The sequence below is a fragment of the Diaphorina citri genome, unplaced genomic scaffold (genome assembly GCF_000475195.1).
Source record: "Diaphorina citri unplaced genomic scaffold, Diaci psyllid genome assembly version 1.1 scaffold1103, whole genome shotgun sequence".
Taxonomy (NCBI): domain Eukaryota; kingdom Metazoa; phylum Arthropoda; class Insecta; order Hemiptera; family Psyllidae; genus Diaphorina; species Diaphorina citri.
This window is the reverse complement of record NW_007378532.1, coordinates 53,799-72,493: the sequence shown is the minus strand read 5'-3', so window position 1 is coordinate 72,493 and position 18,695 is coordinate 53,799. Positions and strand designations below refer to the sequence as shown.

The 18,695-nt window shown below is 37.8% G+C and overlaps 2 protein-coding genes across 2 annotated transcripts in view; both read right to left on the bottom strand.

Moving 5' to 3' along the window:
- The window catches only part of LOC113469493, an 82,115-nt gene that overhangs the window by 15,613 nt on the left and 47,807 nt on the right, over positions 1–18,695 (bottom strand). The window contains exon 4 of the mRNA XM_026827256.1: positions 467–726. Coding sequence (XP_026683057.1) covers positions 467–676 — 210 coding nt within the window. The 5' untranslated portion in view covers positions 677–726. The remainder of the gene's footprint in view (positions 1–466; positions 727–18,695) is intronic.
- Positions 14,744–16,276, bottom strand: LOC103514221. The gene has a single exon (XM_008479089.1). It carries the CDS (start codon positions 16,274–16,276, stop codon positions 14,744–14,746), a length of 1,533 nt encoding a protein of 510 aa, XP_008477311.1.

Genomic DNA, 18,695 nt, shown 5'->3' with positions numbered 1-18,695 from the left:
ATTATTTGGGAAAACCCTCAGGAGATGACAAGAAAATATAAGGAGATAAAACCTTGAGAGGAAATAAAAATCTGGAATAAATAGGAGGGGAGAAAAGTGGAAGATGACGATGGACATTGGCGGCGTGTTTAATGATGTTCCTAGTTTCCTAATACCAAGAATTCTTAAAGCTCTGTACACACAGTTGATGCCGTCGATTAACGGAGAGAAACTATGTTATCGATATATCGAGGCAGTGTACGGTTTCAGTTGACATCGATCGACGGCGTCGACTATGTGTGGACACAACTTTATGTTGCTTTACAAACACCACATTACAAGGTAATATTATGTATCATATCATATGAGAGAAATACTGTTTGGCAAAAAATACGGAATAGGAAAAATAGGATTAGGTACCATAGAATACCGTCAGTATTTTAGAGAGGAGAAGGTCAGGTACGCAAGCTGCACCAGACCAACTTACGTGGGTATGTACATTTAGTTTTCCCAGATCGGTCCACTCTGGATCTAAAATCAGCGATATGCCCTGTGATGGTCTCAAATCTCCAAAGAACAAGATTGGAACAAATGAAAATGGAGCATCCATCTCTGAAACATCTTCATCTAGTATTGCCCGGTGATGGTCCAAATATCCAAAGAAAAAGGTTGGAAGAAGCATCCATCTCAGAACCATTCTTCTCTATACTTGAGCCACCAAACTCTTCCGAAAGTCTGAATGATGTTCTGAAAGCAGACAAGAAACAAAATGAAGGGAAAGAAAGAATGGCCAGTGACGTCATCAACGTAATCATGCAAAGTGTTTGGCGCTCGGGCGATGGCGTTACAAACAGTTGTAATTTAAGAAGACAGTCTGATGGTTTCAGACAAGTTGCATCTATGTACTTACTTTGAAATTGAGGGGATAGGTAAGTTATACACTGTGGTTTACGTAAATTATTGGAACAAAGAATTCGCCATACATAAAAAGCTTATTGCTCTTGACATTTTCGAAAAACCCCATGCTTGACCCAGGCCTTTTTCGGTAGAAAGGATTGTTCTCGAAATTATTGGTGGAGATGTCAAATTAAGTAAAGGGGTGCCCGGTGGGACAAGGAGGTTTAGGGTTAATATTCTAATACCTAAATTGATTTTAGATTATCAGCCCTCAAGTGTCAAATTAACACTTTAATAAATACTTTCTCCTGTCCAAAAATTTTCTTATTAATTTTAGGGTTCCTTCTAACTAAATTTGTAGAAGATAGGTAGATATTACTACGTAGGTATGTATAATGTATTTTAGGTATCAACCCTTCTCTTATCAAACCTTATCAATACCTTAGAATCCATCTTTTCCAATTTGTCAAAGCAAGAAACACAATTTGACAATTCCCTATCCACCCCATCCTCTTTTCTTTCACCCTTCTTCTCCTTATTATCAGTTTCCTTCTGATTCGACCTCTCTACCTGTTATTTCACAGTACTGCACGTTCTTCTCTCTCACTATAACGTCTATTTCCTCTCCCTTAGCCTCTATTCTTACTTTCTTCTTCTTATCAGTTTCCTTCTTCTTCTTCTTCTTCTTCTTCTTCTTCTTCTTATTTGACAGTACCTATTCCACGAGTCTACTCTCATCCTCCTCCAACTTCCCTTCCCTTCTTCTTCCCTCTCTTCGCCATCTGTTGAGATAATGGCAATATAAATATGACGACAGCACAATACGGAAGGACACGAGGTAAACAGAGACAAAAGAGAAGAGGCGAGGAAAAGAGGTAGGAGGTAAAAAAACAGGGAGAACACAATAGATACAGACAAAGAGCGAAATGGAAAAGCAGGTTCGGGTTTAACACCATTATATCAGCAGTTAGGTACCACTTTTTTCCCCCTTTCGGAGAATTACAAAGAGCGAATGTTACGTCTATGAGCTCTAAAACTACCAGAAAACGGCTACTTGGTCTGTGGCGTATAATATCTCTTAGTAGGTAGCGCAAGTTGTCGAGGCGGAGCGCTGCCGCGCTTTTTTACAACTTGTAGACCTCCCTCTGAAAAAAGTCCTCTTCGGAAACCTACTGGGGGCTCAAAGTAATCAAACTAATTTCCACCAGATTCCATCAAAACTAGATTATAACCCTTCGAGACTCATAACATTTGTAACAAAGAGACAAACAGACAAAACTAAATGTAAAGAGTTAATTGAAAATTTGTCGATGTCGCGTTGTTCAAAGACAAACAGGTGGTATCATTCTGTTGATACCCAGAGGTACAAGTGGTTGAAGCACCCGGTATGGTTGCGTCCTAATTTGTGAGACTGTGACGGAAGCAAAGGCAGAGGTGAAGAACTGTGGAAAAGGAGGGGAAAGATATAAAAACAGAGAAGGAGGGGTAGGTAGTAGGTACAAGCAAAGGAGGGGAAGAGATATAAAAGCAAAGAAAGAGGGGTAGTACAAGGAGAGCAGGGGGAAAGATATAAAAGCAAAGAAGCAGGGGGTGGTACAAGGGGAAGGTACAAGCAAAGGAGGGGAAGAGATATAAAAGCAAAGAAAGAGGGGTAGTACAAGGAGAGCAGGGGGAAAGATATAAAAGCAAAGAAGAGGGGTAACACAAGCAAAGAAGGGTTTACGGTAGTATCTACAAGCTAAGCAGGGGAAGTAGATAAGAGCAAAGGAGGGGTAGGACAAGGAAAGGAGGAGAAGTATTGAAAGCAAAGGAGGGGAGGTATGTCGAAATACTGGAGAACGTATTGAGATTATGTTGATTGAACTTCCATGCGAAGGGTGGACAGAGAAAACTTTTGGGTTACGGAGTAGTTAAAAGCTAAGGGTGGCTTAGGGTGGGTGTAAAGTTCCTAGTCTTGAAAATGAAACCAAATCCATGGTTAGCCTGTCTACCACCTCTGTGTAGTTTTTGCTGCATTACGTTTAATAATTTCATTAATATTATTTGCACGTCATCATTATTTACAAACTAAAAATCTATTGAATTTATTATATTTTAAAAATTGTGTTTGGTGCTCCAGCTCAATGTTAAAATGGCATCTCCACTAATTGCCAGAAGAACATTGAGTAGGTAGTTTATTTTATTACCGACACAAGCCGCATTCCTAGTTGAAGCTTTTGGCCTGAAAGCTGAGGGAGAGGGAGGAGAGAGAAGTAGGGGGGATAAAATTATTTAGGGTTAATGTGTCATGATTATTCCCCTCCTCTATCTCTCCCTCTCTTATTAATTTGTCCTCTGTCTCACCCCACTCTTTACCTTCCCCTCTTTCGCTTCTCTCTATTGTTGTACAAAATAGGGTGTATCATTTAGCCCACTTTCCTGGCAAATTAAGAGGGCATGTAACTTGATAGTGGGTACTTTAAAGTAATAGATGCGCTTTTTGCTCGCATGTAAGAATTAGGTACTGTTTACACACGTTACTTATACTTGCATTGATTACTTTTGCCAATGTTAATTGTTCATTAGATTTGCAAGTTGCTTTTTAGTCAGTCAAACACCAATTTGCAACACAACAAATTGTTAACTCCTTCTTGTAACAATTAACCTAATGCCGGTTTGAATTGACTACCTACAATATCTACCTCTTATTAAAAGAGGTATGTAGGTAAGTAGGTACTATTTGAATAGCTCTTAACTAATAAAAATAAAAGTGAATGTTTTTGCAGGCAATTCTGATAATTTCTAAAGAAACATTATTTAGGACCAAAAGGCATTTCGGTCGGCCTTTATTGACCACCCTGTATGTTTTATATTACAAACAGCTAATAGCTACACAGACTGTATTGATTTATAGCTGTTGTACTTTACGTACAAGATAGATGAAAATATATGGTCAGATATCCACATTATTGTAAAGCCCGTGCTAGGCTCGGGTTTCCTACCAAAACCATATTGGTTGTATCTGCACAGTAGTTAACTGTTTTCAGATGAAATAGAGAGAGAGAGAGAGAGAGAGAGAGAGAGAGAGAGAGAGAGAGAGAGAGAGAGAGAGAGAGAGAGAGAAAATCGAAATTCTTTTCCAATTGACTTTTTTTTGTTTCTTTCCTTATACAAAAAGTGAAGAGGTGGAGGAGAAGAAGAATAAGGGGAAGAGAAAGAGAGATAAACGAAAAAAGTACAAAAAATCAGAAAGCATGGTGATATGGAAGGAGAATGATATTGAAAATGAGAGAGAGAGAGAAAGGGAAAGGAAGAGAAGAAGAAGAAGAGGGAGAGAGATGAAAATAGTTAGAGAAACAGAGAGCGTGAGAGAGAATCCAATAGGGATGAAATGGGGATCTGTGGGAGAGGGAGGGAGAGAGATGGATAAAGGGAGTGAGGGGAAGGGAGAGGGGGAAGAGAGTGAGAGAGAGGACTTGATAGGAACCCTTATCAATGTTGAACGTCCGTTGAATACTGTGGGTGATGTTCGTTTCTTCTAGGAAATCAATTTTTTCTCTCTCTCTCCCTCCCTCTTTTTATTTCCAATTCTTTCCCTTATCTTTGTTTCTTCTTGCAAGAAAGTAACCAGAAGTATAGGAACTGAGGAACAGAACCATATCCTACAGGAAGTATATAGGGTATTAGGGTACCTATACGGTATAGGGTACACGAGAAAAATCTCAATAGGGTATACTCCCTGTAGGGGTATAGGGAGACTGTTATGATTTTTCCAGGAAAATTGATTCTATCTATAGGGAAATAGGGATATAGAAAGACTGTTATGATTTTTCCAGGAAAATTGATTCTATCTATTGGAAATAGGTATATAGGAAGACTGCTATGATTTTTCCAGGAAAATTGATTCTATCTATAGGGAAATAGGGGTATAGAGAGACTGTTATGACTTTTCCAGGAAAATTAATTCTATCTATAGGGAAAGAGGGGTATAGGAAGACTGTTGTGATTTTTCCAGGAAAATTGATTCTCTGTATGTCGTTCCACTATGTTCGTTGTACTAGTAAATAGAATACATAAATGGTGTAGATATCTATAGATTATTTCCTAAAAGACCAGACTCAGTTGTGTAATGGTTACTGTGGTAGACTTCCAATCTGCAGGTTGATGGTTCGATTTCAAAGATGTGGGCTCAAGATGTCAATTTTAGCCCTTGACACATTTTGAGCATCGTTATGTACCTAACTTAAATTAAGTCATAATATGTACGAGTATATCAATAATTGAGGACCGAAATGTGTGACAAGTTCTCATATTTTAATTTGAAACTTTTACCCCAATTCCTTGATTTAACAATACGTTTAAATGAGGATGTATGTAATACACTACCACAGGGTCCACAGACCAAACAGTCTCACAACACACACAATGACAAAGTTTTACTCCCACTGCACCAAAAGCTTTACCCGACCAATATGGAAACACAAGAAAAATCTCAATAGAAAAGATGAACCCCAAGATAATAGGAAAGCTCGAAACTATAAGAAAGAGAGAGAGAGAGAAGAAGAAAGAGAGAGAGAGAGGAAGAAAGAGAGGGAGAGGGAGAGAGAGAAAGAGGGAGGGAGAGAAAAAAAAGAGAGAGTACTAGGAACTCTCATAAGAAAAGAGAAAGGGGAGGAAAATACAGACGGAAAAAAAGGGCAAGAAAAAGAGGGGGAGGAGGAAGTAGAAGAAGAATACGAAAAAGAAATAAGGGCAAAACCATTAAATAAGGATACGAGAGAAAGAGAGAAGTAGGAAGAAAGAGAGAGAGAGAGAGAGGGAGGGAGAGAAATGGGGAGATGAGCTACTGGAAAATAATGTTAGTTGCTCATAAAACTTCACAAGAATTAGGTTAGAGTTACCTAGAAAGAGGAAGAAAGCGAGAGAGAAATAGAGGAGAGAAAAACAGAGAAAGGGAGGGAGGAATAGAGAGACAGAGAGAGATAAAGGGAGAGGGATAAAAATTCTTGCTTCCCCAATGAGAACGAGTTATTTTTAACACTATCCTCATTTTCTTTCTCTTTCCCTCTCTCCGGTTTTATTATTAAAATTATTATTTACAGCTCTCTGTCTTTGGAAAATGTTGAGATAGGTCAGCTTAGTTTTGGCAAACAGAATTGAAATGGCTAGTGCAAAGTAACGGAAGCTGCTTTTTCTTTTGCCAATTACCTGGGTGACCATGTTCCTATTTTTTATTTTCACATACATACTTTGGTTCTACTTTATCCGATCAAGATTGATTTAACTGTTTTCAGATGAAATTCATACCACCCCTGTTGTTATCAAGCTGTCATCCTTTTCTCACCCTTCTCTCTCTCTCTCTCTCTCTCTCCTCATAAATTTGTCCAGGTTTTATCCTTCCCATTCACTCTCTCCCGTCTCCCTCTCTCTCCCGGAGTATCATTAAAAGCTCAAAATGGTTTTAATAATATTAATCATTTCTGGTGGTAATACCTATGAGATTTCAGTAGTGATTAGCGATCACGTTATTGATATTGGAACTATTGAAATGCTACTGATGAAAATGGAAATTTTCTGCCTCGGGGAAAATTGAACCTGAAAACTTCTACACTGATCGGATATCTGTTTCTCCTTTTGTGAAGAACGAGAAAGTCCTTATTTATATCACAAATTTTTCCCTCGACTAAATTTAGGGAAGAAATCTTCATTAGTGGAGACGCCAAAGTTACCATTTAAGTTTGAATCCTCAGGGTTCTTGTTTTTGAGGCACCAATTTTTACTTTCTATTACCTTTTACTGAAGCATTGGAAAGTATTGCATTTCACTATCCTTGTCCCTATTGAATATGAAAGTAAAGTTTTCAGTTCGATTTTCTATCTAAAGACCCATCACTTTCTTATCTCGAGGCCCTGAAGTATTTATTGCAAAAGTTCCGAAGTACATATCACAGGTCCCGAATGGACACTGGCTCTTGAAAGCAAACTGCTTCCTGAAAGCTTACCCAATCTCCCACCCACATTCACACCACTGACTTGGACATATCATACATCTCGTATCTAAACTTAACATGGGTAGGTACCTAGGTAATGTATTTCTCCTCACCTTTTTATGTACCTACCTAGTTTTCTATTTTTCCATTCTCTTCTTCATCTTCCTATCTCAAATCTGGCACTTCTCCAGACGGACATTGCTCCTTATTGACTCTTTGTTATACATTTCCATTCTCCTCTCCTCCTCCTCCTCTCTCTCTCGTCTGTAGTAACTTTCGCGAAGTCAGCCGACCGTTCCCGAAGGCCCATGAGGAAGGAGAAGTCGCGTTCGTATCATTGTTGTTATTATTAGAATTGCTATTTGAGTATAACTTTATGTTCCACCACAGTCAGATGAGAGGAATGTGCCAACATGAGGGCCGCGTCCAGAAGGTTTTGCAAAATGAACCTGAGCGAGTCTCGTAATGATTTATATGTCAGTCCAGAAAAAAAACGTAAAAAGTTCATCATCATATTTATAATTATTTTTCCCCTATTAATATTATTTTATGCAAAGAATCACTGAGTCCTTGGAACTCAGTGTTGTATGTAAGGAACTCAGTGCTGACCTCTGTCAAAATTATCAAAATTAGTGGAGACGCCAAAATGCCATTTTTACTTTCTATTACTACAGTATATTGTTTTATTACTTAAAACTTTTTCCCCCGGGGGATTTTTTTTTTTTTTTTTCGCCTTTTCCCGTGTTCAGACGAGGCCGGCGTTTCTCGCCAGCCTCTGAATCAGTCCTAGGGTGATTGCTTGTGGCCTGACATTTGGCTACAAAATTTAAGGATGCTCTTCGCTCACAACCTTTTTACTATGTTCATTAGCAAGGGGAATGTCAAACTGGTATCTTCCCTGTTTAAAGTCACCCATTAAGACTAAGCTGGTCTACTCCTTTTTTAAGGTCCCTCAGCTGGTCTACTCACTGTTGGTCCCCCAGCCAGACCAAAAGAAATTATTGTATTGTTGAGAGGAAAAAAAAATGTTCAGAGAAAGGGACCATTGGAGTTAGCACCTCGGCCGGGTCCGGCTATCAACGCCCCTGACGGCTCTCCATCAGCCATATTACCCAATGTGAAATATTGCTCCTGTACCGTCATTTGAATAAATACTCGATTTGGAAGGAAATTTTCCGGGGGAAAATAGAAAAGGGGTGACCTCGGCTGAAAAACAAAGTATCAGAATTGTGTAGTGTGTATTTTTTGGGGGGCTACGTAGGATGTGTGTAGAATACACATCACTTGCTCCGGTCTGAATTTGTGACGAATAAGAATGTTGGCACACCATCTTGGTTTTCATTTGGTTTAGTGCAGGCGCCATTTCATTTTCCAAAAGGAAACCGGTTCTGTTTCCAAAAGTTTGGCCAGCACACAATTCGTCCAATTTACCTGATAAGATAATGCAACCTTTTTACAGAGACGTATGTATATTCCACCGGAAATTGAGACGAACCTTGTCTTTTCCCAGAACGACCCAACTCCTGGGACCACTAGGTCCAGAATTCAGAAATAGAGGCTAATTTTATGATTGGATCCGTTCAAGATGATGAAAATTGGACTACAAAAACAAAATTTGAGGAAGTAATGGCAAGGAGAGAAAAAAAGTGATTGCGCCTAGGTTTTTCATAGCCTCTTCCTCCTACCTCTCTCTTTCTCTCTCCCTCTTCTCAAGTCAATGTTATTTTTACGGGCAAAAAGCCGTGAAACAGTATTTCCATCTCTCTCTCTTCCTCCTGCCATTCCTTTTCTTTATTGAATCAGAGACAAGATGAGAAATTATCATTTATCAAGAAGACGAAAACAACAAGAAAAGAAAGAATGAGAGATATGGATTTTTTTACTTTCTATTTCTTTTCAAATACCTACGTATTCTGCAAATGTAATAGAAAGTCGTGTGATGTTCACACCAGATTTTTTAGTTCTCGATCATTGTTGATATCTACTAAGTTTTCCAGTAGCAACTTCCTGACACAAACCAATAAGCCGATTCATCCTGAAGATCGGTGGGCTACCAAATATTTAAAAACTGAATCCGGTAGAAGAGCTGTGCCAGCCTAGTTGGTTTGGTTGGTAGCGCATCTGTCTTGTAAGCGCTAGGCCGCGGGTGTGATTCCCGCCCGGGGCGGATTTTATCCTGAAGGGATAAGGTTCGTTCTCGGAACCGCTGGCCTTCTCCTATCCTGTCTTCCTTCTTTCATCGATTTCGGGACGATAAGACCCTGGCAGTTACAGTTCCCTCTATCAAACCTCTTATAAATTAAGACTCAAAGTTATTGCATATTCTCTATTCAATCCCAAAGTATGGACCAGGCCTTCGGTTTGTTGTTGAGATCAAATTATTTACCTCCTCTGTTTCATATTTATCTCTTATCACCCTGCACATCTCAGCATCCTTATTGATTACTTCCTCCTCGCTCTAAGCATTGAGTGGAAACTACAATTACCTACTACCTACATAGGACTGTGTAGGTGTGTTGTTTTGCATTTGGATTACGCTTTTCATCGAGAAAAAAAAAACAATTTCATTTTGGACACACAGAGACTTTTTTTACGGAATAAACATATTTTCATTTGGTATTTATTTATTTAAAAGAAATAGAGGGAAACAATCTGCCTGCCCAAAGTTTGGGTTGCCAAAACGGCACAGCATAGGTACTTGTGTACCCACTTATGCGGTGCTTCCCGTGAGTAAATCCTGTAAGATACCTAGGAATAGAATTGGTTGAAAATTCAAAATGGTTAAGTATGTAGGTACAATAAACACATTAATCAGTAGGTAGATAATTATTATCTAAAAGATTGCGTAAGAATTGCGCTGAGCATCCAAAGGCACTGATTTGTGATCTCATACAAGGTGGAACAATGAAGTGGTATTTAATTTTATCCATACATCAGGTTAGTTACGTACCTACTTCATTTTGTTTATTCAAACGTACCCTTCTTCAAACACGATTATTATTCATTGAACTTCAAATTTCGAGAGTAAATTGTACATTGACACTTTACTGCTAGACATTGCTACAAAAATCCTCGTTTATCAACTTTAGTAAGGTACATAATTATCTAAAACTTCTACGCGTGGAGATCACAAAAAAAGGTACCTACCTACCTAATACTTATTTTTAAAATAATTTTGTACCAAATACATAAGACCTTGCTTAGACTACGGGAGGAGAGGGACTTTTCAGTCTCATTCTGGCACTACAAGGAAGGTAGGTATATCCCTTTCTACTCTAATATCTGTATATTTTGATACAAAATTCTTCACAATAATAAGAATTAAAATAAAATAGGTAAAATAAAAATAATCTAAATACCCTGTAGCACTTGTACATGTAGAGTTGAGAGCCAATGCAGCAAGAGGTCAAGTTCCTCTCTTGGAATCAATGATGATAACGTAGGAAATGCATATTTATAATGCAGTCAGAAATTCTGCACTCGTAAAGTATTTCATGTAAGCTCGAAGCTTGACCCTTGCAATGGATTCATTCCAACTTGTAACTTGTTAGGTACGAGATTCCCAAGCCTGGGTCCCAGTCCATGAAATAATAGCGCCAACCGTGGTCAACCTTGCTATAGTCCGTGCACAAATTTTGCTAATAATTTGTACTCATTTATAAATTAAACTAATTATTTTTAGTTCATTCATAACCATTTTCCGCTGAATTTTATGTTAAATTATCAGATTATGGACTCAGTTTTGCTTTTGATTTCGAAAGGTTGATAGGGTTGTTTTGATTGTTCAACATTGGTAAAAATCAGAAGCAGAATAGCTCCAATAGATTTGGTTAAAATATCTATAAGAAATTCCATTTATTAAAAATAAGAACAAAACAGTGTAGGCGACAACAAGAATATCTCCTTCTTGAAAGAAAAAGCCGTCTCAATTCTCAGCTGGGACAAAGGAGAAAGATATTTTGGAAATATTTATGAGGGTGGATAAAACCCCTTCATCTTATCTCTATCCCTTCGACCCTCAAATGTGCAGACATCCCACTCCGCTCAGACCCTTAAATACCTCTGACCTTTTCAGGCTTTGTGTAAAAGGAAACAATTTTAGAAGTTTCTAGTGGGTGGCCCAACGCAGATACTGAATCTTTAGATTTGATATTAATTTGTTTCTGGTTTCAGATTAATTAATAATTCACTGCTGAATGCACTCTTCTAGTTTTGAGCATGTTTGTAAAAACTTGAAAAGTAATCAGTAACGCCATTTCAAAATTTTATACTAATTTGTACCCGTTGCAATGTAAACAGTAGGTATATGTTCTGGTACATCTGCTGGTTGACATATTTTATTACAATATTCTGGAATGCCTTCTTTTGTTGCCATAATTTTAACCTGAACTTTTGATAAATAGTTGACGGAAAGGAAGTATATTAAGTACATTTCCTATAGAATACCTACTAACTTGATACTTGTAGGTACATACCTAAGCAGGTATTTTTACGGTGAAACAGTTAATACTAGGCTTGCCAAATATCCAAAATGTCGATTCGGGACGCGAATCCGCGAACATAATTGCCAAATCGGCGAACATAATCGCAAAATCCGCGAACAAAATCGCGAAATCCGCGACCATAATCGCCAAATCCGCGAACAAAATCGCCAAATCCGCGAACATAATCGCAAAATCCGCGAACATAATCGCGAAATCCGCGAACATAATCACGAATCCGCGAACAAAATCGCGAAATCCGCGAACAAAATCGCGAAACCGCGAACATAATCGCGAAATCCGCGAACATAATCGCGAAATCCGCGAACAAAATCGCGAAATCCGCGAACATAATCGCGAATCCGCGAACATAATCGCGAAATCCGCGAACAAAATCGCGAAATCCCAAAGAATCGGGGGGGGCTTGGGGGGCTTAAGCCCCCCCAAAGTTATCAGGGCCTCTTACACTAGATAAAATTGGATTTCAGAATAATAATCCAAAACACCATTTTTTACTTTTATCCTATAGGAAGGAAAGTAATGTAATCGGGTCAAATTTTCGATGGTCAGTTTTTAGTGCCAAAACACGTTTTGAGGTCCCTAGAGCTTAAATCCAAAGTTTCAGCCATTGGTCCGTGTCTGTGTCTGTGTGTCCGTGTGTCTGTAAACAAAATATCTCGAGAACGGTAAGAGGTAGAGACTTGAAATTTGGTATGTAGCTGTCAAATGTGACAAGGATGCGACACGAAACTTTTGGTTAGGATCGGTGCAACGGTTGGCGGCATTTTACCGCTTTTTGGCGGTTTTTGGTGTAATTTAACAATATCTCGGGAACGGTATAAGCTAGAAACTTGAAATTTGGTATGTGGTTCACTAATGTGACAAGGATGCAACACAAAACGTTTGTTTGAGATGGTTGCTGCGCTTGGCGGTATTTTTACCGCTTTTGGACAGATTTCGACCGTTTTTTGGCGGTTTTCAGCTATAGCGACAAAACGGTTAGAGATATTGTAAAAGTTAGGGTAAAAGAACACTCAAATAAGCATCATTCAATAGGATAAGGAAAGTCGTGTGATGTTCACACCAGATTTTTTCGTTTAAGGCGGTTTAATACAACATTTTCTCGTTTCTAAAGGTTTAGCAAAGTGGAAGAGCAAAGTGATGAAAGCATGACAAATTTAAACAAGTTAAGAACAAATTCTGATTTATAGAGGTACCTAATTTTAAAGTTAAAAAACGCGTCCCGAATGTTTTCTGGGACAAAAACGGAAATTCGGGACAAAACGCCCCAAAATGAAAAACTGAACGGGACGCCGGGACACCCTCTGAAATTCGGGACGTTTGGCAAGCCTAGTTAATACCGACCCGGACCAAATTCGAACCTCAGGCAGATTCCGAAATTCTCTTCTTCAAACCTTCATCATTATCAATGAGTTTTTCTTGCTTACTCTGCCTTTGTACTTTGGAAAGCCAACGCAAAAGCTTAAAGCTGTTTTGTGGATTTTCTTTTTGAAATAAGATTATTTTTTCCCCTTATTCTTTATCCGCTCTCTCCCTCCCTCTGTCATACATCTTAGGTTTTCTCATTTTCCCCTCTCTTTCCTGTCTTTATCATAAATATAACTTACCTATACTCGTACCGTAGTGGCGTGTCCAAGGACACACCAGATTCAGGAAGGGTATATGACATGATGGGACGATAGATATCTTCAAATTCTTCTTTTGTTGCAGAGCAATTATTATTCTGATTATGACTATATCTACATTCGTCGTTTTACGTTATAAGGTGTCTGATTTTTCGTTATCTTAATGAAATTGATTTAGAGGAGACGCCAAATTTCCTCACCAAAGAAAATATTGAAAATATTCTCCTCTTAACGGGGAACAAGCAAACTGGCGTGTACCGGTTAATTAGATTCCCCTGCTAATTCTCTGAATATTCCCCCTCCTCTATTCCTCCAATGGCTTCACTTCATCCTCTTAATGGAACCCCACTGTTGGATCCGCCACTGATTACTTGCATGTCTATAATATATCGGCCTCTAAGAGACTTTTGTCATCCCCTCTCCAGAATCCGAATTTCTTAGGAGGAGGAGGAGGAAGAGGAGGGGGTGGACAGATATACAAGAGAAAACTAGGCGTAATACGAGGGAAATTGGGGGAATGTGGCACGCGGGAAGAATTTTTATGGTCATATTGCCGGTCTGCCGGCTTTACAGGTTGATATATTGTTCCCTGTCAGGGGTGCCTAACATGGAGTCCAAGGTGTACATGTGGGTGGACAGTGGCGTCAGACGGGTGTGACTTTTGGGGTACAACCCCTCCCCCCTGGAAAAAATCTCGGATAAGCTAACACTAATTTTAGGGGGGGAGGGGTTAAAGAAAAAGACTTCTGGCATCAGTCTGTTATACCAACCAGCCAACCACTCCAATGAGGCAAGAACGAAATATGGTTTAGCGCTCAAAATGTAAAATTTCAATGAAATTAGTGGAGACGCCAAAATACCAATTTTTCCTCTCCTCTTTGATGCAAATTTTCCAATAGGTGGAAGAAATTATTCTTCAAGTTTTGATCTGCTTTTTATTCTAGACTTTCTAGAGGATTTGGAGTATTTTTGAGACCTATCAGCCTCCTTGGGCAATCTCCCACTCCTCCCTCTCAAGCTTGCCTTATCTTTATCCTTTAAAGCTCCTGAAAAGCTGCTCCTTCAATACCTACCACTATTTTTATCCAACACTTTCTTGAGGTTTTGAGAACCCCCATTATGGGTACGATTATAAATCTAAAAGCTATCTGATAACTCTCTCTACTGTCAATTTTAAAATGATTTCTCTCTTTGGGGTAAGTATCGGCAGTTCTTTTCCTTTTCTATTCTTCGGAACAGAATTGAAAGCATCTTTTCTTTCCCCATTGCATCTAAATCAGAAATCCCGGACACAAAAGAAAGTTGAAGTTTGTGTATTATGCCGGCCACTCACGCTCAGACAGTCTGGCAGACAACGGTCTCACAAACCTGGGTCTGTCTGAGGGTTAGTGGTAAGAATCATAGCAAACATTAATTAAATCTTTTTAATCCAAATACTTTGACTTGTAGTTGATTACCCAATTTTTATTTATTTTTACACGTTCACGTGGAGTTACATAGCAACCTAGCCTAACTAACCTACTACAATGTAGTACTACATACTACTACATAATTACTGTAAGGAGTCTGAGGACTACCGAGGATTCAGTAAAAATTAAATTTCACCTTGTGTATTATTATTATTATTATTATTATTATTATTATTATTATTATTATTATTATTATTATTATTATTATTATTATTATTATTATTATTTAAAGTTTATTTTCAAAGGTTCAATACAATGAGGTAAAATCGAGGCGGAGCAAAAACTCAAGCCGGGGGAGGGGGATCATTGTTGATAGTTCAGAAATTTCCTTGTGATGTTGCAAGTTTGTAGAATCACAGCTTTTTGTATCATGTTGATTATACTAGGATGGATGTTGAGTTGTTCTAGATTTGGTTGCAGCGTTTTATCAATGACACCTGTTGCTGATACTAGGAGTACAATCGTTGTAACTTTCTTCTGTTTCCATATCCTTTTCAGTTCGATTTCAACGTTCTTGTACTTTCTGCTTTTTTCCATGTATACTCGGGATAGATTATGACTCAATGGAACCCCGATCTCTATAAGGAATGTCTCATCGGTTGATTTGTTCTGCAATACAATGTCTGGCTTGTTGTGATCGATAGTCTTATCAGTGATTATTTGTCTATCCCATAACATTTTGAAATTGTTGTTTTCTATCACTGGTTCTGGATTGAATTTATAGTAGGGTTCTACATGTTGGAGGATTTTATTCTGAACTGCAAGTTGTGAGTAGATAATTTTTGCAACTTGGTTATGTCTGTTTAGATATTCAGTATTTGCTAGGATACTACAACTTCCAATTACATGTTCTATGGTTTCGCTTTTTTCTTTACATAGCCGACATTTGTCATCTGATAATGATTTAAAGATGTATTTCTGATGGTTTTTCGTAGCAATAACACCGTCTTGAATAGCGGTAATGAATCCTTCTGTCTCTGGATATAACTCTCCTCTTCTCAAGTAAGCGATTGATTTCTCTTTATTGATATGTACTTCATCTATTAGTTGTGGATATTTGCCATGTAATGATTTGTTCTTCCAACTTTCAATGGCCTGGTTTACAAATCGAGTGTTATCAGAAAACCTTTCCTCGTATGTTTCTTTCAAAGCAGTGTATTCAAAGTTGTGACTTGTAATAATGTTATGAATATTCAAATCGGACCGGTTGAAATATTTTTGAAGTTTCGTCACTTGTGAATTATGTAGCTTTTGAATGTTTAACAATCCTCTTCCTCCTTTTCTTCTAGGTAGATAAAGTCGTTCAGTACAAGCTCTTGGATGGTGCATTCTATACTTGGTCATGGTTGTTCTTGTCTGTCGATCCAAGGCTTCAAGGTCAGTTTGAGACCATTTCAAAAGTCCGTATGTATAGGACAAACTGCCGACTACCCAACTATTGATTGCTCTGATGAGGTTGATTGAATTCAATTTCGTTTTCAACACTGTTTCCAGTCTTTTATTGTATATTTCCATGAAGTCATCTTTCAATTTGGTATGGTCTATCTTAATGTTTTGATTGATTCCCAAATATCTGTATATTTCAGTGTCTTCCATTTGATCTATTTTAGGTGATTGGTGAATTTGTTCACTTTGGTCAACATGAACTTTTCCTTTTATCATGTTGATGATTTTGCATTTGTCAAGACCAAAACTCATTTGAATATCTGTACTGAAATCATGGACAATATTGATCATCTTTTGTAGGTTTATAGCAGATGAAGCAAAAAGTTTCAAGTCATCCATATACAACAAATGTGTGAAGTTCATTCCATCAAGTTTATATCCAGTTGACATTGTGTTCAGGATGGTTGACAAAGGATTAATGGAAAGACAAAACCACAGGGATGAGTATGAGTCGCCTTGATATAGCCCACGTTTGAATAGGATCTCATCAGTTACAATATCATTTAGATGAATTTTTGTCTTCCAATTGGTCATGAGTTTTGCCAAGGTATTGATAATGTTGTCATTTATCTTATATATTTTCAATACTTCCAGTAACCATGAGTGAGGAAACTGTCATACGCCTTGGCATAATCAATATAGCAATTGCTCAAATTTCTTTTCTTAATTCGGGCCTGATTGACTACAAATGAATCAATGACGATTTGTTCTTTACTGCCGAAAGACTTTGAAATGCAGCCTTTTTGTTCCCAAGCCAAAATGTTGTTATCTATGACATGTTGATAAACTTTACTCTTGATGATGGATGTGAAAATTTTATATATTGTCAACAAACATGTTATGGGTCTATAATTTTGAGATTGCTTGGGGTCACCTTTTTTGAATACGAGGACGGTTTTTCCCTTGGTGAGAATTTCAGGTATAGTGTCAGGATTTTCAATGAATTCATTGAAGAATTGCATCAGATAGATGTGTGTTGAGGGAAAATATTTCCACCAGAAGTTTTGAATGTGATCTATGCCTCCTGACTTCCAATTGATCGTTCTTTTAATGGTGGATGTTACGTCATCCAACGTGATATGTATGTCTGGCATAGGATTGATGTTTTCAGCTTGTTTTTTTATTAAGTTGAACCAAGGAGCATTTTGATTATGACATATGTTATTTGACCAGATGGATGACCAATATTGTTCAATATTGTCTTTATCAGGGATTTCTTTTGACTGAATTGAATGTCCCTTGGTTGAAAGGTTCTCATAGAATTTTTTCTCGTTTTTCATGAAAGCTTTGTTGTCTTCTTTTCGCTTATTTGTTTCATGATATCTGGATATACGGCTTCCAAGGGCTTTGATTTTTTGTTTTAATGTCTCAAGTTGGTTTTTTATATTATTCTCTAATGATTGGTCATTGTATCTGATGTGATAACGTCTCAATATTGGTTTGATCTCATACTTAATGAAGCCCCATCTTCTATTTCCTTGCATAAAGGAAGTTAACTTTCCAATATCCTTTCTCAACAGCTTTATTCGTTTGGTAATGTTGATCTTCCAAGTTGGCTCATTGGATCTATTCCTTGGTTCAGATCTTCGGGACGGATTTCCCTCAGTTATCTTTATTCCACAATTTTGGATGACGGTAATTGCAGCACAATAGACAATGAATAATAAGTATGGTAACGTTTTATGAGTTGCTTCCATCATTCTTTGTGAGATGAGCTCGTTTGCTACATTCAAGTACTGGTAATGCTTTTTGTTCAGTCTTCTAGGCAAGCATGGAATTTTTGGTCTATATTCGGGTAAAGTATTGGAATATGTTTCAATATTGTATTCAAACATGGGTCTCATTTGATCAATGTATAACATTTCGTGAGTAGGGATAGTGATGTTTGGTTCAACATTCTGATTATTTTCTATGGTATCATCAGGAATGCCGTCACATTGTACATTATCAACGGTCATTGATTCATTTTCATTACTTTGATAGTTTTCATGCGTATGAATAATGTTGCCAACTTCTCTCCTTATCTTATCAAGGGTTAGTTCATTGACATATTTTTTCTTCACAATTTGATATTTTCTATCGGCTAAATTACCCTCATTTACATTCAGATTCGGGTACTTCTTCATAAACTCAGTAAAGAGTTTATTTCTCCATCCGTACACATTACTATCTTGGTTATGATTTACAAGAAAATAGCAGCGCATTACATGTTCGTTCATTTCTTGAGTCCATTTTATACGCTGTCTCCTTTGGTTTGAGGTAGAATCAGTGACATCCCGATTTTGGGAAAGTAAACTGTTCTCGGAGATTTGAGTACTTCCAATGTTATTTTGAGAATTGGAGGGAGATTGTTGAGTGGGCAGTGTACACCCTCTGCCTAAATGTACACCGTGTCTATCATTAACCCGCCTAGACCTGACGGTATTGTTCATTTCAGCCACATTGGTACACTCTACATTGACACCATCACTGGGGTCGTAGATAGACTCTGATGAAGATGACATATCAGAGGATGAGGATATTGTATAACGAGGTCTCCAATATCTTGAGTCTCGATTTTGAGGTCTATGTCTGAGATCATAATGGTTAAGATTTGAAGGACCAGGTTGTTGACTCATTGTTGAATACAGAAGTTTAATTCTTTGTCATTAGAATTGAGTGGATGAACTGGATGTAACGTATTCCACTCGTAATTTTGAACTTTAGAATACGAAATTTTAATAAAATTTTCAGATGGAAATATTTCGTCTAAAGCAATCCAAATTCGTGGCTGAAAGTTTATTTATTATTATTATTATTATTATTATTA